Genomic DNA, 25,752 nt, shown 5'->3' on the forward strand with positions numbered 1-25,752 from the left:
TTTCATGAATTGATATTTGTCTAACATTTTATTGATATTTATTGTCTAACTCTCAGCTCATATAAACTTCATTTCCAATAAGTAGTTTAAAGTAATTCCTAGGTGGTATGAAGCACATATAAATATTACATTTGTCGCAGAATATTTTTTACAAGATTAAGACAAAGAAAAACATTAATGTAAATCATAATTTTTAATTGGATGCCATTAGATCTGGGCATCAGTATGTATAATATTGTATGTATGAAGAGGTTTTGAAAGGTTTTTACTCTTCAGGGTTTTTTTTTTATTATTCTTCAGAATGATGCTAAATAAATTTGCAAGCTTAACCAGTAAACAGCCTAGGGACTTTTTCTTTTTGCATTCCTGAGAGGAAAAAAATTCCTAAGTCATCTAATATACATTATAATGGATGTATGCCTGAAGCAACTTGCATATTAATATTTCTAATTAACATGATCTTCAATGGCATCCAGTATTTACTTTAGAATGAAATTCGGAGTTTACTTTTTTTAGTTTAAATGTCTCTCATCGACATATTGGTCTATTTTCACTTTGGTTAACAGTTTCCTACATTACTTACAGTGGTGTTCAAACTGCTGGCTGATAGTGGGACCAGTGGGATTAAGCCCTTGCTTCTTCTCTACCTAAAGAGGCCAATGCAGCAGCGCTTTAGTCCTTTAGTCTGTCCTGCTCTCTCACCTTCTAATCTGTACACTCTGCTCAAACAGATCAGCTTCCAAAGCTTCATCAATGGTATCACACTCATTACGTTGTAAATGGCTAACTAACCAAGCTGAGTCTCTGTAACTTTGAGTCCAATGTTTGTTGTCTCCTCCACTTCTACATTTTATTTCACATTAACATGACATTGAATGTCTCTGGAAGATGGTGAGTGAGACAACAAGCTTTTACGCTTTTGTTTTTAGGAGTTAACAGCAAAACAGAAAAGCCTGTTATGTGTGAGATGCTTATATTTTCCCCCTATTATACACAATTGTAAATGTGTTAGCAATGTCCCGCTTTTACATCAGAGTGGCACATCTTTTAAATAAAAATACAGCACCAACTAGTAAATTAGCACCAGAATCACTGAATTCATCACAAATATTTATATATAAATATGTTTAATGTATTTCAGAGTGGAGTTCTTTTCCTTTAAGTTGCTGTTTGGTCACTAAATGTATCTGACTTCACCTTATCAGACCGGCAGCATTTTGGTGCTGGACCTGAATCTCTTTAAGATTATTAGGAGTATTAGGAGTCAGAACCAGCACCATTTAAGTGAAAAAGTTCTATGAAATATCCACCATAATCACTGACTGGGTTGATTGGGAATTTCTTATCTTAATAAATTAACTCATAGTGATTTTCTAAGCCATGGAAAGTGGCATTAAATAAAAGGTAGGCTAGCATAGCAAAGATAAACAGTATAGCATGGTGTTTTCTTCTCAGCTGTCATAATATTGAAGTGGCCAGTGCTAGAAATGGTCAAGTAAAGTGCAGATCCTTAAAAAGCTTCTGGCCGTAAGTAATAAATACAATAATGAAACCGTACAGTCCTGTAAGTACCACATCCTCCCCCTTGACTCTAGTGAACAACTGAAATTATTCTCGTCATTGGTGCTTTGTTCAGCATGACATGAAGCAATTTTGTGGCTTGATGTCTGCAAATGCCCATGACGACCAAACAGAGCTCCATGACATCAAATCCATAATCTGTAGAATCGAGCACTCAGTGTAGCAAATGCATCGAACTGCTTTACAATTACTTTATATTTACTGGGTCATGGCCTCGGCAGCTATTCTGAACTCTGTGTATATCTGAGATTAGTCCATGTGGGGTAGAGAATTATACAAAGAAAGAATACAATTACTGTGTTCAGTGGATTTACATGGTGATGCACCCTGGGACGTGCCTTTTTTTGGTGTGACCAGAATAACTGGTAGAAAGGAGCATAAACACAGTACTCTCCATCAGTAAATGGATAGAGAGACAATTTTTCTTTCTTTGGTTTTGTACTCTGACACAATGAGTATCAGGTTAAAGTGCAGACTGTCAGCTTTAATTCGATGGTATATATGTCCTACCATTTTGGAGGACTAAAAGGAATTGGTATAATTAAAGCTCATTCATTTCTTGGGCCAGCTGCGTGTTTTTGCGTCATTAGCTTACACACAGAAGAGCTAACAAAAGATCTAGGGTTTATTCTAGTTGCATTTGGGTCTGGACTCAAGTGTCATAGTGAAATGACACTGTATTGGAGCTTGTTCTCACCCGTTAGTCCGGTCGACAAGTTCAAATCAAATTTAGGTCATTTTCTATGGATCAGTTTTTAATGTTAGTAATGCTGGCCAACATTAGATCAGAATTAGATCTAAATCAGAATTAAACAATTAGAAGCATAGTGAAAGTATCAAAGGTGTCAAAATTCACTGTTTGGTACCTTTTTTTTTAAGAAGCAAGAATGCACTGGCGGGCTTTGCAATAGTAAACACTTAGGCAGAGCACAAAAGACCAGGGTAGTGAATGACCACAGAATATGAGTGATGAATGCATAAGGAAAATAGAAAATCAAAATCACTCTCTAGTGTGTAGAGATGTCTCAAAGACAACCATAAAGAGAAGAAAACATCAGCATGACCTCAGCTGGTTTGCTATAAAATGAAAATCTAACGTTTTCATGCTAGCAAATCCCACCACTCGATTAATATAAAAAGTTACAAAAGGTTTAAGTTAGAATTCGGGGCATGATTACTAGGTTTTTTTTAGGTTCTGAAAAACACTTCAAGCCTCCAATTCTCAAGAACCAAAAGATCAGGTTACAGTTTGCTAAAAGAAAATAACTTTAACATAAGCAGTGTATTTGTTTGGAGTGAACCAACACAGCCTGTACAAAACCACTTAGTGTGTTTAGATTGCCATGAGACAGAAAGTTACCAGTGAGGGTAAAACTTTTGAGAGTAGTGCTTGCAATTTCCACCTATCATCAGTTGGTTTCTGGTCTGTTTAACCCTGCCACATCTGCCACCCAGCTAGTGGTATGAAATTCCACATCATCTTTAGAGCACTCAGTTCTTTGAGTGAGAGAGATGCATTTTTTTTACCTGTGAAACTAGACATATTGAGCTGAATAACAAGCTCCCAGTTTGACATTGTGCACAATTTCCTTAAATCTGTGGCTGAAAATAAAAGGCTGATTTTCTTTGTACTCACATGCATACTGTATGTAGTTAAGTACCAATTAGCTGTAAATGACCAAGCTTGTTCACAGCACAGCTGATTTACATTTAATGACGGCCTCAAAACTCCATTAAAGGCAAAGCTCACAGACAGCTAAGAATAACAAAATGATGACTAAACAGTGAAAGAGCGCCTCCTAATAGTGATGTCTCGAAACGTGGAATTTCTGACATCTGACTAGGAAAAAGCAAAGAAAACATCCCCTCAACTCAGAGTGCTGGGAAGGTCTCGGTTCAGCAAGTGATATCAAATCTCACAGCATCAGCAGTAAACAAAGTCGCTTGTTAACTTCCCACTTCCAAGTTAAGTCAAATGCAGCATAAATCTTGCAGTAATGCAGCTCAGCCATTGCAGAGCATCAGCTAACATAAACACACACTAACTCTTCCTGCTTTTACACAGTAGAGGCATTTCATCTGAACTAATTGAATAGCTAGTCTTATTTGTCTTAATGCATGGATTTAAGTCAGATAGCTTTCTTTATATTCACTAACAGGAAACAACAAAAAACTGTTTATAAAATTGCAGTAGCTCATCACCAGCTGATCAATTGACGTTCACATTAGTGAGTTTGCTTATACTTAAATTTACATGAAGCCAGGAGCTTTCATAGGGTACAAACAATTTTCTGAACTATCTGTATTTTTATGAATACGTGAGCGAATAAATGAATAAATGAGACCCACTTCCACCATTTCTGTTGATTAAGTATGGAGTAATTTAAATGTTTGGGGTTCGTCACACACACCACTGGAACACCGGTGGATTTTATTGGCTCTGGCAGGATCAACGTGTATAAGTCTTGTGTCTTCTGACTGACAGGAAAGTTACACAGGTGCTTAAATAGGTCTGAAAGAGGTAAATTTGTGCAGTGTGAAACTGACCAATAGAAAATAAACCAAATCTGATTTGGACTTGTCAAAAGGACTAATGGGTGAAAACAAGATCCAATACAGTGTCAAAGTCTAAAGGACAGAAGAAATGAAGATGGAACCTGTCACTTTTATAAAGATGTGGCATTTTATTCACAGCATTACCACCTCTTATATGAAACATGGCTTAAACTGGAATTAAAAAAAAAAAGCAGGATGAATTCTGAAGTCTCCAGAAACTAAGAAGATCCAAAGACATGTCTCAGAAACTCACTGCCACTTCACCTTGCAGGAGGACAGTGAGTTTTTCAGTGGCATGCTATCACTTGTATACAAATCAGAGTGCATTTCAAGACAAGACTGAAAGCAACAAGCCTGTAAACAAGCGGAAAGACCTGCGAGGGCATCACCAAAGGAAATACTCAGCCTTGTGGTGATGTCTGTGGGTCATAAATTGCAAAGGATTTGCAACTAAGTGCTAAACATGACAGTTTTATTAACGAGCATGTCAATCAAGGAGCAAAGTATAAAAGGAAAGTGATACTTATATGGATCACTAGGTATAGATATAATTACCGTTTTATATTACATATTAAATATTAAAGCAGAGACTCTGCTCTGTAAGAATCACAGTTATTGTGCTGGAATGCAGGAGACAAAATAATAGAAAATGTCTCTCTGTCCAAACACTTAAGGAGTGCTTTGTAGGACAAATGTCAAATTCTAGACCTACATATTTCGATGTTCTCCCTGGTTTAACACTTACATGTTAAGTAATTAGCAAGCCCTTCATGAGTTGTTTCATATTTGCTATGGCAGGGATAGCACTGGATTGTGCAGTGTTGTGTCTCTCCAGGACAAGACTTCTGCTTAGGTTAAATGAGGAAATGTAATTTGTGCACCCTCGGGGGTCTTGGAGCTGAGACCTCACTGAGCCCTTGTTCAATGTAGCGAAATGATAATCTGAGTAAATGAACATAACTGGATTCACTGTAAATTAACACTGATCATTTTTCAGTCTTATATGTATAAGCTAAAGGACATATGAATAATGATGAACGTTAGGTGCCGCAATATTGCATATTCACAATCCAGTTGTTAATTAACTAAAATTTAATTAATCCAGTTATTTAAATATAAATCAAAGTCGTGATTTCGTGTCTCAGGTTTGGTTTGGCTCCAATCCTTAGATTAATTAGAACAACGTTGTGTGTAATCGGTAAATGCCACAATGCCACAATGCTTTGTGTCAAACCTTTGTGTCGAATTGACAGCTACGATCATAAATTAACTTGTATTTAATGAATTAATTAACATTATAATTAACAATGTTTATATAAGCCCAGCTGGACACAACGGAACACTTTAAGGGTTAATTCAACACTGTTGTTGCCAATTTAATACACTGCAAACGGACACATTTTCCCAAATTCATTTAGATTCCCCAATATTGTTCATAATAATCTTTTTTTTTTTTTTTTGTTAACTCTGTGAAAATTTAAGGCAAACGTGACTTTTTTTTTTTAAATGAAAAGAATTATTTTTATAACACACTGAAAGAATTAGCAGATTCATGACTTCTAGAACATTATACTGCTTCCTGATTTCAGACAGTTCAACATTTTGTTGAAATACATCACAACAAAAAAGGACATACATGAAACATTTATAGCTTATTTTAATCATTTAAACGTTTTCTTTTTTACATTATAAACATTTCAAGTAGGCTATGTACAAATATAATGAACAAATATCATTTCACTAAAATATTGTTTCCAGATTTACAAGGTTGCAGGTTTACCTCTTCATTTGAATCACATTGTGCTGTGGAAACATAGAATTCTGAGTATTTATTATTATTATTATTATTATTATTATTATTATTATTATTATGAGCTATAAAGAGTTGCCCTAGTCTGGTGAACCTTGAAATTTCAAAGTTTGGTATTAATTTGGCAAAATCATATTTTGGTCTAATTTAGAGTTTTAAACCGTGATGTGGAGTGAAATAAACAGTACACTTTGGCAAGCCCGCTTTTAAAGAAACTCGTGCATGAAGTCCACAGGCCAAAGTTACCAGCAAAACTCCTGATCAGACGTGCTGAGTTGCAGACGCGCACAAGATCTTCTTAAACGCCTTCCGGAAGTCCCGGTTAAATATTGTATAAATGATGGGGTTAACGGAGCTGTTACAGTAACCGATCCAGAAGAAGAGCTTGAAAAGGCCTTCTGGCGCGCGGCACCGTTCCCCACACACCGCCTGCAGGCTGTACGTGAAGAAGAACGGGAACCAGCAGAGCACGAACACTCCCATCACCACCGCGAGGACGAAGGTGAAGCGCCTCTCGCGCAGCTGCGCCGCTCTGGTTTTCCGCGCGCTTGGCCTCGCGACTTTCAGCGGCCTGGAGACGCGCGGCGCGGTGCGGGTTTGTTTGGAGGCCCACGGGGTGGTGCGGCAGCAGGTCCTCCGCTCCATCCGGCTTGCCGCTTTCTTGCGCTTGGCGAAGCGCGCGCTGCCGCTTGTTTTGGGCTGACCGTCCCACGCGCAGCTCTCCTCCAGGTCGATGTCGTCGAGCTCCTCTTCGTCGTCGTCGTCGTCTTCGTTTCTTCGCCGTTCCTCCTGCTGCCGGTTGCTCCCGGAGCTCAGGCTGCTCGGGCTCTCCGCTTCAGGTTTGACATCGCGCGCCAGGCACGTCTCGGAAGGTGAAGCGCGCGGCCGTGGGCCACCGTTTTTAGCTGCGAAGACGGCTGACGCGCGCTGCTTGGCCACGCGGTAGATCTTGCGGTAGACGGCGATCATGATGAGTGCGGGCGCAAAGAACGACACGATCGCCGACGACAGGATGTACCACGGCTCCTCGTTAATGGTACATACCCGTTCGTTGTGCTCGGTCATGACCAGCGGCGGGAAGGAGATGACCGCGGAGATCGCCCACACCACCGCGATCGTGGATTTAACGCGCGCTGGAGTGCGCTTCGCGTTGTAGCTCACCGCCTCGGTTACCGACCAGTAGCGGTCCAGGCTGATTGCGCACAGGTGCACGATGGAGGACGTGCAGAAGAGCACGTCCAGCGCCAGGTAGAGCGCGCACCACGCGCTGCCGAAGCGCCAGTACCCCATCACCTCGTTGGCGAGTGAGAACGGGATGACAAGAGCCGCCACCAGGATGTCCGCCGAGGCCAGAGACACCAGAAACAGGTTCTGGGGCGCGCGCAACGCATGGCTCGTCAGCACGGCTACGATGACCAGCGCGTTCCCAACGATGGTAACCAGGATGAGAAGCGACACCACGAGGATGATGAAGGCCGCCGCGGCCTCCGTGTGTGGCCACGCTGCAGCTGCAGTCGCGTTGCGCTCCTCCGTGCCGTTGTGTCCGCTCAAGTCCATGTTGCGCGCATCCTCTCCGCTCGGCGCATGAATGTGGACAGCTTAAAAGACGCGCCGGTGTCTTACATCAGCATGCCATATAAACGCTGCCATGAGAAGTTCCTCCACAAGCGCGCACTTGTCTTATGGCAGACGTTAAAGCGCGCGCAACGACTTCAGAGATGTTACCGGGACATTTCTGTGTCGGTCGTGGCGTTCAGAATGATAATCCAGTGATGACATTCCCCCGGTGCTGATCTGTGCACAGTGTCTTCTTCTACTTCTTGCACTCTGAGTCGCGCGTCTTTCCGAAGTGCGCGCAATTCTCCACTCTACACTGAGCGCAGTAATGTGCCTCTGGAGGGAGGGAAACGGATGACATCACTTAGACCAACCCATTTCTCAACACACACATACACACACAAACAAACAGAGAGAGAGAGAGAGAGACAGACAGACAGAACGTTCTTTTTTTTACATCGTCAGATCTATCAGTATTTTGTATTTCCAGTTTGTCTTCACAAAGCTACATGAATGCATTAAACCTACAGAAACATCCATCCTGAAAATTGATATAAAACTACATAAACACTGATAGAAAGTTTATTCCATTAGGTGTATATTCCAGCAGATCACTGCTTTTTTTCTCTCTCTTTCAAATTTGATGTAACTGATGATGACACTTCATAAGCTTTACTTAACTTAATGATCAGAGAAATACGGTATATCATAGTGTGATGTATTTGCAATAGACATTCCTACAAATATCTAAACTAAAATATAGGTTAGGTTAGGTTCAACTTTACTGTCATTGTCAGACTCCGAGTACAGAGACAAGGAAATGCAGTTAGCATCCAAACTGTAGTGCAAATAGCAAATAAGTTAAAATGAGGTAACAAGGTTATGTTGCAATAAGCTAACAGTAGACAGGTAAAGGTAAACAATATGATGCATACCAGTAATGCGAATGGCAATTAAGTTAAATGGAATGAATAAGAATTATGGTGCAATCAGTTGAGATAAACAGTATACAGGAAGTGGTAAGCAGCATGATGCATGCAATATGATGCAGTGGATACATACAGTGAATAAAATACAGATGTGCAAATAGCAACAATGTGCAAATAACAGTCTGATATAAATAACAGTAATAATGACAGATAGTGCAGTAAAGTGCAAGTACTTGCAAATAATTGCAGATACCAGTAGTGTCTAATGCTAATGTTTAGTTATTAGGTGGAGCCTGGCAGTGCTTAGAAACCTATAAACACTGGCAACACTTAGAAACCTATAAAATCTAAAACTCATTTTACTCGAAAACCAAAGAAAATAAACTGTACATAACTCTGTCGTTACAGTGTCACTGTATAACTTCACAGATATTCATAAAAATCTCATTTTACTTTGGGGCTCGATAAAATACACACTTCTGTTAAAATGTTGCCATAACTTTTTTCCACAAGATTTTTATAAATAGCTAAATGAAATGCACTTCACTCTGTCATACACATAACTCGGTACAGTATGTGGCATTGGTGTTAATAATCGTACGCATAAGGAGAAACACGTGCAGAGCTTGAATCAGGTGTTATCAAAACTGATGAGCAGTCTTTATCCCTCATAAAAATAAATGCACTAAATTGTATTTAAAATACCATGTACTGAACATACTGGCTAAGTATGTTGGGAAAAAGGCTAGCAAATCTACACATGTATTTCATTCAAACATGATGAAATATATATTTTAGTCATTCTTTTCAAAAATACATTACTGTGAAATATTCTTTAGTTAAAATCTAGTTTAATTTCATCAATACGCTTGTTTTTAAACACATTTCTTATATATTTTTGCATCTAATGCATTTAAGCACACTGAAAACTACTACATTTCAAAAAATACATATAGGCACTAAAACACTAAATTCAAAATGTTAATCAATTATTTTATTTAGACTTGATAGGTTCATTGTAATGGTTCTAATAATATTTCTTTAAAACAAATGCTATTTATATAATTTATAAGTTGTTTAATTGGGGATTGGAGTTGAAATGATTGATTATTTTGGTATATAATGATGTATAATAATCTATTTATAAATATATGCTGTTGTAACAATTTTATTTCATCTGGACTCTGTGATTTGGTCATTTGTAATGTTTAGCAGAGGAAAAGGAATGCTCTTGTCACGTATAAGTTAACATCAACATGTATGTAACTTTTAAAGCACAGAAGAGTGTGTTTAAAAGGGCATTAGGCAAGATCAGCCTTTTTCAAGACTAGTAGTGGATTAGTAGGTGGATTAGTAGGCAGATTTGACATTTGAATATATATTTTTTATTCCTTGAGCCCACCCACTCATTCCCGTCCATGTTCATGAAGCTCCGCCCCCAGGGTCCACAGTTGCCTGTAGAGTAGATTGTCTATAAAATGACTGACAGCAGGAGCATCCAAACACAAAGAAGCATCAGAAGTTACTTTTCCAAATGTGTCACTCAGCCACTTGATGCATGTGAAGCCACACTGAGGCCTCCTTTCAATCTTTATAGTTTATCATATTTTATATATCATCCAGGTTATTTGTACAAGTAAGAAATAAAATAAAATTTGACTATTGCACCTTTAATACATATTAACATTTGTTGACATGCAATATCCTGTGAAATTTGCACTTTTCCATGAGAAATGATGGCTATCCATATAGGTTCTATCTGTATCTGAAGATGCTTTAATCATACTTTTGTCCCAGGAGCTTTCCTATTGGTCTCCGTGGACAGATGTTTGATTATTTGATTATAAAAGCATCACCTTTTTCTTTTCTGCCTTCCTCTTGTATGGTTTTCCCTTTGTCCACCTTCTCCTTGTATGAGCTTAGCTAAAGTTCTAATGTTTACTGTGACTCATATGTTCTCATGCTGTAAGCATGTGCATCATAGTAACATGTACTGATAATTGTGCATTTTGATAGAAAGCATGTTTTTCCAAAGTTACATGCTATGCTGTTGGGATTAATGTGTGTTATATTGAAACCTCTAATGGAAATACATAATGGAAAGTTGCCTATAAAGGTTGCTAAATGCTTACCTTAAGCATAGCATTATGCTTTTTGTGAATAAATAAACTAGGGGAATAGATACTACCATTACTTTCATATAAAGGTGTTTTAGTACATTTCTAATATACTGAAAGTGCAATCGTAATACTTATATTTCAACATATATTTTACTATAAGTATATGTGCATTATGGATTAAAATACATATAATGTAGTTTATTTAATGCATAGCAAATCATATTTAAATAATTCCATTTAAACTCTGTCTTTAGTACTAATTTTGTATAATTAAACTATATTATCCGTTTAATTTTGTATAATTAAACTATATTAAGTACAAAAATAGTCTTTTTTATCACACTTTAAGCATTATTTATTGTTATTCTTATAGTCCTACCAACCGACCAAAATGTTAATGCTAGCTTAACTCACAACATGTAGTAATTTACTAGACATCATCAGGTCTCAAGAGCTAAAGAAATATCTTCTTCAGGCTGAAATTATTATTAGCTATTTAATTATTCACGATAGTCAGAGCAGTATTCTGTCACATTATCTATGCAGATGGTAATATGTATGTGGCTGCATATTTATCCGTGAAAATGTAGTCCTTATCATGAGTCGCATGAACAGCTAACTTTTATTTATTGCTATTTGTTAGGGCTACACAATTATTTTTTATAAGCCTTTGTTTTAGTTCTGTCTCTTCCCCTGTATTGTCATTTGTCTGTTACCTAATGTGTCCACCTGTTCTGAGTTTGGCTTTTAATTAGTTTGTCTATTTCTATCCACCACTTCCTATGTCTCGTTGCAAAGTCTTTTTGATGGTTTCATAAATTACTAAGCTTTGTTTCGTAGTTCTGAATTTTGTGTCTAGACCCTCATGTGTACTACTGTTTACAGTTATGGATATTCCTATGTTGACTCCGCCTGTCTGCAACTTGACCTATGCTGTAGATTATGACTATAATTTTTGAATTGCCTTAATAACGAAAATGCTGAGTTTACGCACTTGTGTCCTGATCACCTCTACCACACATTATACAAAATTATAAAAAAAGGATTCCTCCAAGCCTAAAAACATGCAACCATGGTATCCCACAAGGCTCTATTTTAGGCCCCCTTGTTTTCTCTTTAATACAGTCCTTTGCACATGTACAGTATTTTTTACATCACTTTAAGAACTCAGATGATAACGGATGCTACTTATCAGTTCATCCTGTATCAGCAACACAGCTACGCATACAGAATACCATGATAAAGCTCGGATGACTAGAAAAATATTTCTGTAAAGCTGCTTCGTGAGCATGCCTGTTGTTAATGGCACAATAAAAAAATTCAATCGAACAGACTAAAATAGAAAGTGTATTAATCGTTAGTGTGGCTGCAAGTACACTGAAGTTTGCCGGAGCATAATCAAGTATTTTAATGCACTTTTTTCCTCACTAGGTTTAACAACTGATGCCCACTGGAACAAAATTTTTGCAAGGTCTATGTCAGCTGTCATTCTCAGGGCTTATGTATCTTGCAGCCTTGTGAACACTAAGATTATTAGGTGTTACAAATACACATCCTGACCTTAATGTTAAATAAGAAGAATGATTGGGAGGTAGAGTCCTGTAAGGCTAATGCCATGGCATGTCAACCCACATACAGAGCTGTAGCTAAACGGTTTTTATTGTTCATTTGTTTGCTTGACTTTGTTGTGCGTGTGGCTGAGAGCTATGTGTGGAGAATTCCTCAGCGCTAAGTCACCTTCCTGATCATTTAAATGACATTGTGTTTGTTTAATCTCCATTAGAGCCCCTCGACATCCTGCAATATTTATAGACCTCATTCCTAATGATGCATGTTAATGCTATGTGTGTGTGTGCATTAGAGAGAGGGAGAGAGAGAGAGATAGGTGTGTGGGGGTTATTTGTTCATTTCTATTAACTTCTAAGCATTTGACTTTTTTAATCACATGCTATTAAAAATCAACTTGTGACTGAGGTGATAAAAACCAGTGCAAACAAAGAGGCTGATTTGTATGTCACTGCAAAAATCCTGCATCGCTTATCTGCAGTAGTGCACGGTCCTCAGGTGTTTGGAAGCGAATGATTACACAGAGGACGGTGTGTGATGTTCAAAGCAGAATGCATTGAATTTGAACAATGAGTGTCAAAAATGTCTTGCTCCGTTCTCTCTCCACAATACTACTGCCAAAAACCTAGAATGCTTGACAGACAGCATCTTTTCCTCTTCAATGTCCTTTGCAGGTGAATTTGCCTGCAAGTATTTTTATGTCTGTGTGTTCCTTAGCATATTCATGTACAAAATACTGCTACGTTAAAATTTCCATCAGTCCAACAATGCATTTCTTGAGAAATTGATTTCTTGAGAAATTCAGAGCTGATGACAAACGAAACACGAATCTAGTATAGGTGATGTCTTTTCTTGAACGTAGTCAGGTTTGTCCCACTGTACATGCTCAAAAATCTGATAGTAAACAAGCGGTGCTGAATTAAAACTAGTTGTGAGGTAAAGAGGAAAGATCTGAGTGTGCAGTTTACAGTGATTTTTTCAGAATAGATAAATTAAACATTTATTAATCAACAATGAATTTCTAAACAGAAGTGATATGCATCATCAAAGTACACATGAGGGTTTGGTTACAAATTGACTGAATTTTTCAACATCATAGTTTTTTTAGTTTTCATTCCATTTGAAGGGAAGACTGCTTTATATACGGTACAATATGATGCCAGAGAAAAAGCAAAATCTACATGCATGTAGATTTGTTTTTCAACAGATTTTTTCAACATGCGTGTTTACCAAAAAAAAAAGAAAAAAAATCTGAAATTTGGTTATTCAAAACCCACTTATAATTGACCTGTCAATAAATAAGGAGTTAAGTACAATAGGATGAGCTCTTATGCATGTAAAAAAAATTAATCAGCAATGATTTTCCTATAACTGCATGAAATGAAATGTTTTATTCCTCTTATACCACATCAATTTGCCAGATTTTATTTATTAAATAAGGACACAAATTTTCTAATCCATTTATAGTTACACTTAATGTTGTGGAACATTTGCGAAACAAGTTTCTGTTATCACTTACATTATAGCAGCTATAATCAGCCATTCCCTCACCAACCTTTCCTTGCATTATATTATATTCTTTCTCATGAAGTTAATAAGACAATGCGAATGCAGCTTGTTAGTGTTTGTTGTTAGATTTAAATGTTCTGGAGCATAACACCAGCTATATGGATAATCAATCTAAACTAGTTAGCAAATGTTAGCTAGCTAGGCCAACAGGTCTCCTTCCAGGTCTCATGTATAGCTTCACCTCTGATTTTACTTTGGCTTTCTGATATTGTTAAAGCTATGTTGTTTTGTGTAAAGATTGTGTGTGTGTGTGTGTGTGTGTGTTGGGGGGGGGGGGGGGGGGGGGGGGGGGTGAAGATTCATTATTATTATTATTTACAGTAAAGTTATAGTAAAGTACAGTAAAATACTGTTTTTTTACAGTATTATTACAGTAGAGTCACAGCAGTGTTAGTGTGGGTGTAGAATAAGGTTCTCTGATGCAGTATAATCTGCCAGTACAGTAAATATTAGCACTGTAAATATTTTCCCAGAACATTAGTCCAGACGCTTTATTTAACTGTAAAACACATTTAAAGTTTATCCTGGTTGAACACAGCATTTTATTGTAGAAATTACATAAATTCTTTACAGTGCAAGAAACCAGCTACGAGACTAAAGAGTAAAGAAATCCCCCACTGCTGATCTTCCAGCTCTGATCACACTGTGGAACGCAGATAATGAATAATCTGAAGGCTAAATCGAACACACATCTGTGTGAAGTGGAGGACACAATGGGTAGCATCCATCGTCATAAGAACTTCATTGATCCTGTGGTATCTTTCACCTTAAAGAACCCGTGCACCTTTTTCTCCCTTGCTTTCAATTTTAAATTCCGTTTTATTTGTAAAGCACTTTTAACGACAGACCTTGTCTCATCCCTAATCCCAGAGTCAAAACCGGTGAGGAAAAACTCCCCGAGACACCATAAGGAAGAAATCTTGAAAGGAACCAGACTCAAAAGGGAACCCGCCTCTTCTAAGTGACAATAGTGTTATTATTAATCATTATTCTTTTACAGCTGTATGCTGTAAAGGTAAACAGTACTAAGTGTGTTGAAAAGGATCTATTCAGTATGAGCATATTGTGATATATCTGACTGCCATGTACAGATGAGCTCTGAGAGGGACACCTGTTGTACAACCTCCTTATCCAGCATCTTAATTGTATCATAACGTGAAGTGAGACAGACGTTGATGAAGGCATTATATGGTAGAAAAAAGTACTTTGCCAAGTCCTAGAGAGATGTGAAATTGTTTGCTGCGTTGCACATCAGTCCTGGCATGACCGATGTGCCACTGGCTAATTATAGGTTGTAAATGGAAAAAAAACAGGGCTCTCTTTGTTCAGCTAAACAAACACCGGCATTTAGACTTGCTGCTTATTGCTTTAAGGCTGCCTGTTGTTTTTAGTCAGCTTGTTACTTCAATTTTAGCTGAGTAAAATCTCCCACACCTTTGAGTGTGTGTGTGTGTGTGTGTGTGTGTGTGTGTGTGTGTGTCTGTATGTGTGTAGGCGAGAGTGATATTGAGAGCAATACAAAGAAAATGACTGCAACGAGGTGATGAACCTAAAAGAGAAAATGCAAAGAAGAAAAAAGGGAGCAAAGTAGAGATGTTTATTATAGATGAGAGATGTCATTATGGATGAGTCAGATGAGTCTACAGCCAGACAGCAGATGTGGAGCCTGAGAGCTGTAATCTTCCTTTAATCTGAGATTCACATCGAACAATAAAGCCCCGTTACACAGACACCATCCTCCTTCACTGCAGGACTGCCTGCAGCAATTTACAAGTTGTTTTATCTGTATTTAACTGTTCTTTCTACCACTGTACAGTTGGATACTCCATTCTGATTGGTCAGATGGGGTTGACTGATTTTTTATAACAGCAGCTCTCACAGTAATCAATAATGACTTACACAGAGACATAGTATGCATGTTGGAGGCTCCATATATTCTAATGCTAATAATAAATAGATTAAATATTTAACAAAGAAAAAAACCTGATCATTGATATGGTTAAGTTTTCTGTAAGGAAATGTTTTAACATTTATGGGAGGAGTCTATAATGTCAGGTCTTTGTAACAGTCTTCAGGACAGAGGAATTTGTGTATAATAAATAAGGAATAAATGAGGAATAATTACTCATGGATAAAAAGTATGATGTCATTTTTTATAAATTAAACATTATAATTGTTGGCAAATTGGTGTAGTATAAGAGGAACAAAACATATTGGGATGTGGGAGATGATCAGCTTCTGGGTGGTAATAGAAAATGATTATTTTCCTATAACAGCATGCTGCCAAGTGTTTTATTCCTAACTTGGAAAAATTGGAAATGACTCCACAGTTCACCAAGCAAATGTAAATAAAACAATGAAATGAACATTAGGGGGCCATACGTGACATCCTAAATACCTTTTTATGTTTCATTTTATATGATCTTCCCATTTCAGAGCTGTAATGTTTAAGTTGTACTCTTTGTTCACTTTAAAAAAATGTGATAGCAGATAATTGCGTGTAACAAATTATGTAAGAAGTTATGCCAATAAATCATAGCCATATTCTGTGGCAGACTGTGATATCAGTTATGAAGTTCTTATGATATCTCATGATAGTCCAGCATTGTTCCTGTTTGTGATATTTAGATGCACATCATTGCAGTGTTTAGCGGTTTGGTCCAATATTTTTAACACTGCCAGATCAGGTAAATTGGCTGCTTTTGAGAAATCAAGAAAATAAAAACAACCGATTCAAACTCACAAACAAGGAATTCTTTCATGATTTGTGATGTCTGTTTGGGACAACATCATCATGAGGAAAACAGTACAGTGTAAGGTAGCCTTACACCAGTATGCTGACTTGTGCTGTCAGAAGGTGCAGCTGTAGCTCCAGTGGTAGAAACATTTGCGTGTTTTAAACACCTCAGGCTAAAAGAATTCCAAGAAGTATTTCAAGTTTGCACTAGTCAGATTGGAACTCAAAGAGAACACGTCTTCCTGTTCTTTCTGTGGATCGTTTTCAGTTGGACACTAACAGAAGAATCAAAACCACCCCTGAAGATAACCTGATCTGACATAGGTCTAGAGTAACTTGTAGTAACTTCTCTTATTGCCCTGCAACAGTACAAGACATGATGCGAAGGTGCTGCAATTATGATTCTTGAGATTTACGTCTGCCCTCAGGGAGATGATACAGACACAATGATTTGACTAGGCAAGGTTTTTTTTTTTCTCAATCTCATGAAACATTTGTGTAATTTTTCCACTTCATGCAAATGAAGTTAAAATCTGGGCTTTTCATACAACTTGAGCCATGCAAACTTTTACAAATCTGTTATAATCAAAATATATTTGATAATATATATTTAGGTTTTTCAATAACAGCATGTCCTGAAGTGTTTTATTCTTCTTATACCACAGCATAAAATTGCCGACAATTACAATTCACAGTTTATTCAAGAATGACATCTGTTATCCATGTATAGTTACGTTTAATGTCATGAAACATAGCCAATCACATTAGTTCCTGTTATCACTTACAATATAACAACTATAAACAGTTGTTCCCTCTCTTTTTTCTCTCTCTTGAAAGTTAATAAGACAAAAAAATGTTATTTCCAAATGTTATACCAAGTGCTGACACTGGAGACTCCTTCCAAACTACTAATTAAACATGTCCTTACAGAAAACTTCACCAAAGCAACAAATACAGAAGTTTTTAATCCATTTATGTGAAGTGTCTCTCATACAAATGATAACTTATTAGATTTAATATAAACCTGTAATTTGCCCTGTAGCCAGCACTACTGTCAGACCTGCTGTTATAGAAAATGAATCAACAGAATTGAGAATCAACACCACTGTGATATAAGACCTTTAATAAGGTAAGATCTTATTAAAATGTTAAATGCAATATTTTAGAGTTTCACAGTAAGATTGAGTTGTTAGTTAGTTAGATACTTTTTGAAAATAAATAAATAAAGCTGTAAGGTACATTTACTCCAGAGATTTGTGATATGCGCTCAGTCTCTAAAAACGATTTGATATTTGGAAGATGCTTATAGCATTTGAGTAGTAGAGTGCATCCTGACATTTGTGTTTGAAAAACTCTTTCTTTTTATGAAAGAATGGATCTAACTGGAATTTCACTTGTTAAATGTCAAATTTTCTATTTTTATATCTTATTCAAAGGGTGCAGTTATACTGAACAGTGAACATTTACAAAGGATAGTTATATTTCTGGTGAACCTTTGCAGGGATTTGAATCTATGACTATGAGAGTATGTAGGTGTGTCCTATCTGATATCCTTAAATCTTCCTCTGTATTTGCAAAAAAATAAAAAATTAAAAAAAATAATACTAATAATAAAAAACAGAAACAAAAACAAACAAAAAAGGTCCAATGATGACCACCTATTATACAGAGAATACAATAATAATGAGGAACAAAGACCTTCATTACTCCATCATACAAAACACTTTGTTGTGTGCAGGTTTCAGCAGCTACCGATGACTCTCACTGACACATTTATTTAGTGTATTCCTGTCTGGATTTTATATCAGGGTGTGGATGGCATGTGGCTTGTTCTGGCAGGAGCTGGGTGCAACAATATTCACTTCCCCTCCATCCACACCTTCTCCTGTCCCAATCCACCACCTTAAATTGAAATGTTCAGTGACATGGCTCAAAACAATGCTTTACATCTAGTTAGGACATGAGGTCATTTCCAGGAAAGCAGTTATTATGTGTAATCAGCTACTGTTGTGCTGCTCATGTTTACCCCTGCTTTCTTCACCCAGATCTACAGTATTAAAAGGTTCTTTAGAGTGATGCCACAGAAGGACCGTTATTCTTTTGCAGTTTTTGTTGTTCCCACAAAACCATAATAATCATGCACAATCCACCACAAATATCCGTTTTCTGCTGAAAATTGTAATTCTCTGTGGCACCTCCACCAAAATATTTAAAGATCTAATAAATCAAAAACTTCTTTAGTAAACAAAAAAAATGCTTCTTCTAACACAGGGGTTCTCAAACTCAGGACAAAATTTCCAACTGTATCATTAAAAAAACACAAAAAAAGATCTGAAACTAGACCAAAATATTCAGACTTCGGAAAAGGACAATTAATTTTTCTTCTTTTTTCTCCGTCTTTGCATGGTAATCAAGTTTTACTGTGCAATGTGATTAGATAATCCTTCCAATCTTTGCAATATATCCTATAAGACAAATGCTTCTGTAAACCATAGGTACACTGTCTGCATTTACACATTCCCTTTGTTTGCCATAGCCAACATTTGTGGAATGTGATTAGATTTAATGTTGGTTATTTGCTTTAAAATAAGATTGTGGCAGCCATGGACTATTTTTAAACTACGGATTTGCTTTTTTCATCCACAACTAGCTCAATTTTGCGTACGAAAAATTGCTAACCTGTCAACCTGGTACTCCTTTAACTGTAAAAATTCAACAGACCCCCTCAGTGCAGATTTATTTTATGAACATTAGAGTTATAGTGTTTTTTATTCCTGAACCTTCCATTGAGAGAACATGAGGTCCATGTTCACATTATTTATAGGTGACTTGTTTTTAATTTACTGAGGTTTGGATTAAACTCATTGAATTCCACTGACCAGTCAAACAGTGTATTGTGGGTTGTGATCTCCACTACTGTAACTACATTTTAAAAATGATGGACCCCCTGGCTATGCTTCATGGAACCCTGGAGGTCTCTGAACCCCACTTTGAGAACCATTAATCTACCACATGAATCTAAAGCACTTTTTCTAGCCTCCTTATTTCCAAGAGTGCAGTGTTCTTCTAGCCCAGGGGTTCTCAATTTTTTTGCAGTCAGGGACCCCTTAAACTGTAAAATAAATTCCATAAACTCTTCAGTACAGATTTATTTTATGAACATAATCAAATTATTCAAATATTAGCCTCAAAATGTATTTCAGGCTATGTACTGGCGCCATACAGCTTTCATTCCAGATCCCAGCAGACATTATTACTTGTTTTTATTTTATTGAGGTTGGGATTAAACCAATTTAATTCAAGTAACCAGTCAAACAGTCTAATAACTGTAAGAACTCAATAATAAATAAACTTTGATGATGATAGGTTTGTAATTTCCTCCACTGTGACACTATAAAGAACTCACAGATCCTCTGACTCTGCTTCATGGATCCCTGAGGGTTCCTTTAATTTACGCTGGTTATCCTTCTCATACCCAATTCAATATAAAAAACCTCCTTCTCACCTACAAAGCTTTACAAGGCTGTGCCCTGGATTAGTGAACTGAATTTTTATTTCCACATACACCACCCCCTCCTGTTTGGTTCCATTTGACTCATGGTCCCTAGATTCAGACTTTCCTCTATGGCTAGCTAGTCTTTCAGTGAAATCTCATTTGTTTCCGCCTTCAGTCTTTTCTCTCAAAGCTATCACTCTCTCATTTGTCACTAAGCAGTTCTAATCACAGATAGAAGAAAGCTAGATGTCGCTTCAGGCTAAGATTGATGCATCAAAGGTGACGCCCCAGATTGTCTCCACGAAGTTGAACTAAATGGCAATGATTTTTTTTTTTTTTTTGGTGGAAATCCCAGCACATTATGGAGCCTTTGGATATAATATTCATAAGGAATGTCTTTTTTCTAGGAGAAATCTCTTATATGTGTGTTTTTATTGCATGTGGAATCGTATGCAGGAGTTAAGACAGGCTGGTGAGGTAAGTTTGCAATTTGTTTGCAACACCAAAGGTGTTGATTAATTTTCTATAACTGAAGCTGTGACATTATATTACCAGCTGCAAGACAAATTCCAGGTTTATATTAATATGATTTTTTTTAATAGGTTATGGTTTATATAGTAACAGCTCATTCACAGGGACTATTACTCTGGACAGTCTACATAATCTATGACTTCTAAGGCTTCTAGATTGTCTGTATCTGTGGTTTTGACCTTCTCGATATATTACCTTTCTCTGTTTATCCCACTCCTCAGTGCACTTTCACCTCATTGCTGTATACAGCTGTGACTCTGACCTCACTAAATATTAAGGAATTTTTTTTTATTATGGTTGTGATTTGCTTTCAAACATTGATATAAAATGAATTGTTTTTATATTGTATTATTATACTTCATCATAGTTAATAGTCAGACAATCAAAGATGTGAAAAATGCAAAGACATGAATGGCTACATTTCTAAAAATCAGATAAATAATATTTTTTAAATGTAGCATAGAATTTACTGTGCTCAGTGGTTAAAGCGGTTAAATAAATCCTACTTTTGGATTTCAGAACAGTGCAATTTACAGTATGTGTCATTATATGAAGTTCTCATCAGTGATATCATGGAAATGTGATTAAAACAATGTATGTCTTGTGTTTGCTGTATTACGTTTTGCGTAGCTCTGGAACCTCTCAAGACTTACAAGAATTGTACACCATACAGCTCTGTGTGGGAGACAAAAACGTTTAACTTGAAATAAAGCTTATGACTTTTATTAAATTACATTAAATAAATCAAATTACGTTAAATAGAAATTGAGCTGTTTGATGAAGGTGACTCAGACCTGTATGATCTTATAACAGATGTATAAATTACAGTTATCGCACTTTCTTTTATTTCCAGTGGAAAATCCTCAAAGCACATTCAACATCAGTCCGTTACTGATTCAGCCCAACATCTGAGACTCATTCAGCTGTCTCAAATTCAAGATTGCTAGGAATTCCCTACACTGCAATTTATTCTTAACACATTTACTCAGCACTAGCCTCTTGCCTTTTAGATTACAAATCCTTACTTGTAACATTGTGCTTTAAATTTGTACTTTTTTATTCTGATTTTAACAGCAGCTCTGATAATAAGCTCTGATATAGACGTGTGTGGCAGATGTATAATCATTGATATAGGGAGGTTTTCTGTAAGGAGATATTTGTTTAACATTTATGAAAGGAGTCTCCATCTTCTTTTAGATTAAATCATATTATTTAGTAATAAGAAAAGGAAATTTATATAGTTATATAGTCATGAGAGTTGTGAGAGGTCTTAATCTTTTTGGTAATTATTCATCAATATAAATATTGAATCAATTTTAAATATATCTTCTTCTTCTTATTATTATTATTATTATTATTTAAACCTACATCTTATATCCTTATATTTATCTATATCCATTTTATTATATTCAGTTGAGTGAGTTAAAGTGCAGGCAGTTAGTTAATGCTCATTAGAACCATTGAGTTGACTAGCTCCCATCCTGTGATATTCAATGAACTTAATGATCAGTGGTGTTGGAAGTCTCCGATTCAGCAATCTGCCTGACCTCTGGCTCTCTCTTCTGCCAGACACTTGATGTTCAAATAAGAGCACAGCTTTAAAATTCAGTTTCAATCTTGTTTAAATCAATCTCTTTGTCTGTTTCTCTGTCTCTTGCATTCAGTTTAGCAGTAGTTTCCTGTTGATGCCAGAAATTTGAAAATAACTCTTTGAGCTCACAAGTTGGTGTTGAATGTCTTTGCTTGCGGCCAGTCCAAACAGAGAGAGAAACAGAGTAGTGGGGGGGGGGATAAGGAGAATAATTTATGGCTGATATGATGATAGCCAGCATGAAGGTACATATATACATATATTTCTGTGCATGTGTACAAGTGAATGTCTGTAGATGCGTGTCTCTGTGTGTGTGTTTTTTTTCCTCTAATTTAGCAGGTCAGAGGGGATTGATAGGAGGGCACAGATAGATAGATAGATAGATAGATATTGTATAGTGTGAGATCAGTGATTGTGACATCAGCAACCTTCTGATCAAACTGTAAATGTGACGTCATCACACACATAAATAGATAGATAGATAGATAGATAGAGAGATATCTTGTAAAATTAATTTACATTTATTATTAATTCAGGATTGTGCTCTCAGTTTGTGTATGTGAGAGGGGGAGGATCCATGTGAGAGCTGAGTGTCCAGGTCTCATATAGAGGAACATGCTAGTGTGGACTACACGTCTCAGAGGCCATTCCTTAATAGGTTTTTATTGAATCTCTCTCACACTTAACATCAGAAGTTTCATCATAACAACAATTCATTGCATGACAGTTGTGGGGGTTGTCTGTTATAAGACGTCAAAATATAGCAAATTTCCAAGCTATGTCTGACCTCGTCTGTTTGTCCCACTCCTCAATGCACTGTTTCTGTTGAAAAGGCCTAATTTTTTTAATTTTAGCAGTCGTGGCCTAATGGATAGAGAGTCAGACTTGCAACCTGAAGGTGAACCTGAAGGTTGTGGGTTCGAGTCTCAGGTCCGGCAGGGATTGTGGGTGGGGGGAGTGAATGACCAGCGCTCTCTTCCACCCTCAATACCACGACTGAGGTGAGACCCTTGAGCAAGGCACCGAACCCCCAACTGCTCCCCGGGCGCTGCAGCAAAAAAAGGCTGCCCACTGCTCCGGGTGTGTGTTCACGGTGTGTGTGTGTTCACTACTGTGTGTGTGTGCACTTGGATGGGTTAAATGCAGAGCACAAATTCCTAGTATGGGTCACCATACTTGGCCACAAGTCACTTCACAAATTCACAAATTCACAAAATTCACAAAAATCACATCAGTTTATCTTCTGCAATTTCCTAAAATTATAAACTAAATTGAACCCTGGTTGAAACTTAACATTACACCTTATTACTGTCATGTATTATGTTGTACCTTGTGTACTTTTACTGTTTTCTCACATCTCTTGTGTTTTCTGTAATATGTTTTGTGTACACTGGAAAAAAAAAGCTTAATTTTTTTTACAGTGTAGCTCTGGAACTCACAAGAATTGTACACTGTATAGCTCTCTGTTTGAGACATAAATGTTCAACTTGAAATAAAGCTTATGACTTTTATTAAATTACTCAAAAAAATCAAATTACATTAAATAGAAATTGAGCTGTTTGATGGTGATTCAGACCTGTATGATCTTGCATTGCCCAGTCTCTGTTCCTGCCTTATAACAGCTGTATAAATCAGTTATTGCAATTTCCTTTATTTCCAGTGGACAAGTCTCAAAGCGCATTCAACACCAGTCCATTACTGATTCAGCCCAACATCTGAGGTTGAAATTGAGAGAGAGGGGGGAATAAAGAGATAAGAAGAATAATTTATGGATAATACCATGATAGCGAGAGTGAAGGTACATATGTGCATATATTTCTGTTCAGGTGTATGAGTGAATGCATTTACATGGGCTTGTGTGCACATTTCTATGCTGTGTCTGTAGTTGTGTGTCTGAGGGCTGAGTGTGTATGTGTGTCTGTGTTTTTTTCATCTAATTTAGCAAGTCACTGTGATAATACCACATATTTCCTTTTCCTCCTATAACAGTCCTCCTATAATCTTTGTGTGGAAAACACAGTCTGAAAGACACACATACATCCAGCAGGGTATTCTTCTGACCTCAGGTAATAAAACTCTCGATAAATTATCGATGAGCGCCACAGCTGTCTTACAGATTCATGCAGCACGGTATGACCCTAATTACGCTAATGCTAATAGTGGCCTTGATCCAGTAATAAATGGAATAATGGCACTGATTATGACCATATCACAATAGTTTACTTGGATAGTAGAAATAAACATCTAAACATTGTCTAAACATTGTGTATGAGTGTGAGAGAGAGAGAAGACAGTGGGGGAAAGGAAATCAGGCAGTGTAATATAATTTAGAGGCATTTAGTAATGTATTCCATGTTTAATGGTGATTGAGGAGGATATTCTTCGGTCATGACCATCAGAGAAAGAAACATGTAGTTTGTTAGTCTGACTTTGTTTGTTCCTTATTGTGGAGCATGAGGAGGAAGACCATCCATCCATCCATCCATCCATTTCTGTGCCGCTTATCCTACACAGGGTCGTGGGGGAGCCTGGGTGGGGTGCCAACCCATTACAGAGCACAGTCGCACACATTCACACACTACGGACAATTTAGAGATGCCAATCACCCTACAACGCATATCTTTGGACTGGGGAGGAAACCCCCGAAGCATGGGGAGAACATGCAAACTGCGCGCACACAGTGCTCTTTGATCAAATTGTAACAGTGACATCATCACGCAAACACAGATAGATAGATATTGTATAGTGTGAGATCAGTGATTGTGACATCAGCAACCCTTTGATAAAAATATAACTGTGATATTGGCAAATCTTTGATCAAACTGTAAATGTGACATCATCATGCAAACATAGATAGATAGATAGATAGATAGATAGATGTTATGTTCCAGGGCACACTCTTGTCTGATTTACTTTCTGGCTCGCCCTTTTAGTTATGCTAGCTAGTCTTGCCGGAGTCCCTGCTTGCACTCTGCACATAATGTATATTGCCCTTAACCATTACATGACAATAAGCATACCAAATAATCTGTGTGTGTGTGTGTCTCTCTCTCTCTCTCTGTCGAGCTACACATCCTACTCCTGAGATACCAGTGATCCTGACCCCTTCTGCTCTCCACACCCGTCTGATCCAGCCTGATGCCCTACTTCTGGTTGGAGTTCTCATCTCATTGAGGCCACTGGCTGCTGCTGAGGATGTCCCCATATGGACAGCCTGGAGATACATGGGATTGCTGTGGATGGTACCACTCTGGGGCCATGAAGATGGCTTTGGACCGCAATTGCTATGATAGCTTTAGGACTGCGGTTGCAACGAACAGTTTTGCGCTCAAGTCTCCATCAGTGAACAGTATGATGACTTCAAAAAAATAGACTTCATGTGGAAACTATGATGAATTTCCTGGTTACGCAGTTGCATTTTTGACCATGTAGTGCACAGTTGTAGGGTTTTTTTTGTAGTTGCACTATCTGTTGTCACCCAGATGAGGATGAGTTCCCTTTTGAGTCCCTTTCAGGGTTTCTTCCTCATGTCATCTCAGGGAGTTTTCGCTTGCTGCCGTCACCTCTGGCTTGCTCATTAGGGATAAATTTATAAACTTATAAATTTAAAATTTATATCCTGAATTTATATATTTCTCTAAAGCTGCTTTGTGACAACATCCATTATTAGAAGCTGCATACAAATAAAATTGAATTGAAATGAATAGAT

The 25,752-nt window shown here is 37.2% G+C and overlaps 1 protein-coding gene across 1 annotated transcript; it reads right to left on the minus strand.

Annotated features, from left to right (window-relative positions):
* Window positions 1–5,777: 5,777 nt before the first annotated feature.
* adra2da (adrenergic, alpha-2D-, receptor a) lies at window positions 5,778–7,922 on the minus strand. Its single transcript, XM_026918725.3, has one exon. The coding sequence runs from the start codon at window positions 7,502–7,504 to the stop codon at window positions 6,209–6,211; it is 1,296 nt and encodes a 431-aa protein (XP_026774526.2). The 5' UTR covers window positions 7,505–7,922; the 3' UTR covers window positions 5,778–6,208.
* Window positions 7,923–25,752: the final 17,830 nt, after the last annotated feature.

This window comes from Pangasianodon hypophthalmus, chromosome 9 (genome assembly GCF_027358585.1).
Source record: "Pangasianodon hypophthalmus isolate fPanHyp1 chromosome 9, fPanHyp1.pri, whole genome shotgun sequence".
Classification (NCBI taxonomy): Eukaryota; Metazoa; Chordata; class Actinopteri; order Siluriformes; family Pangasiidae; genus Pangasianodon; species Pangasianodon hypophthalmus.

Coding starts and splice junctions, on each gene's coding strand:
- adra2da (XM_026918725.3), bottom strand. CDS start 7,504: ATGGACTTGAGCGGACACAACGGCACGGAGGAGCGCAACGCGACTGCA.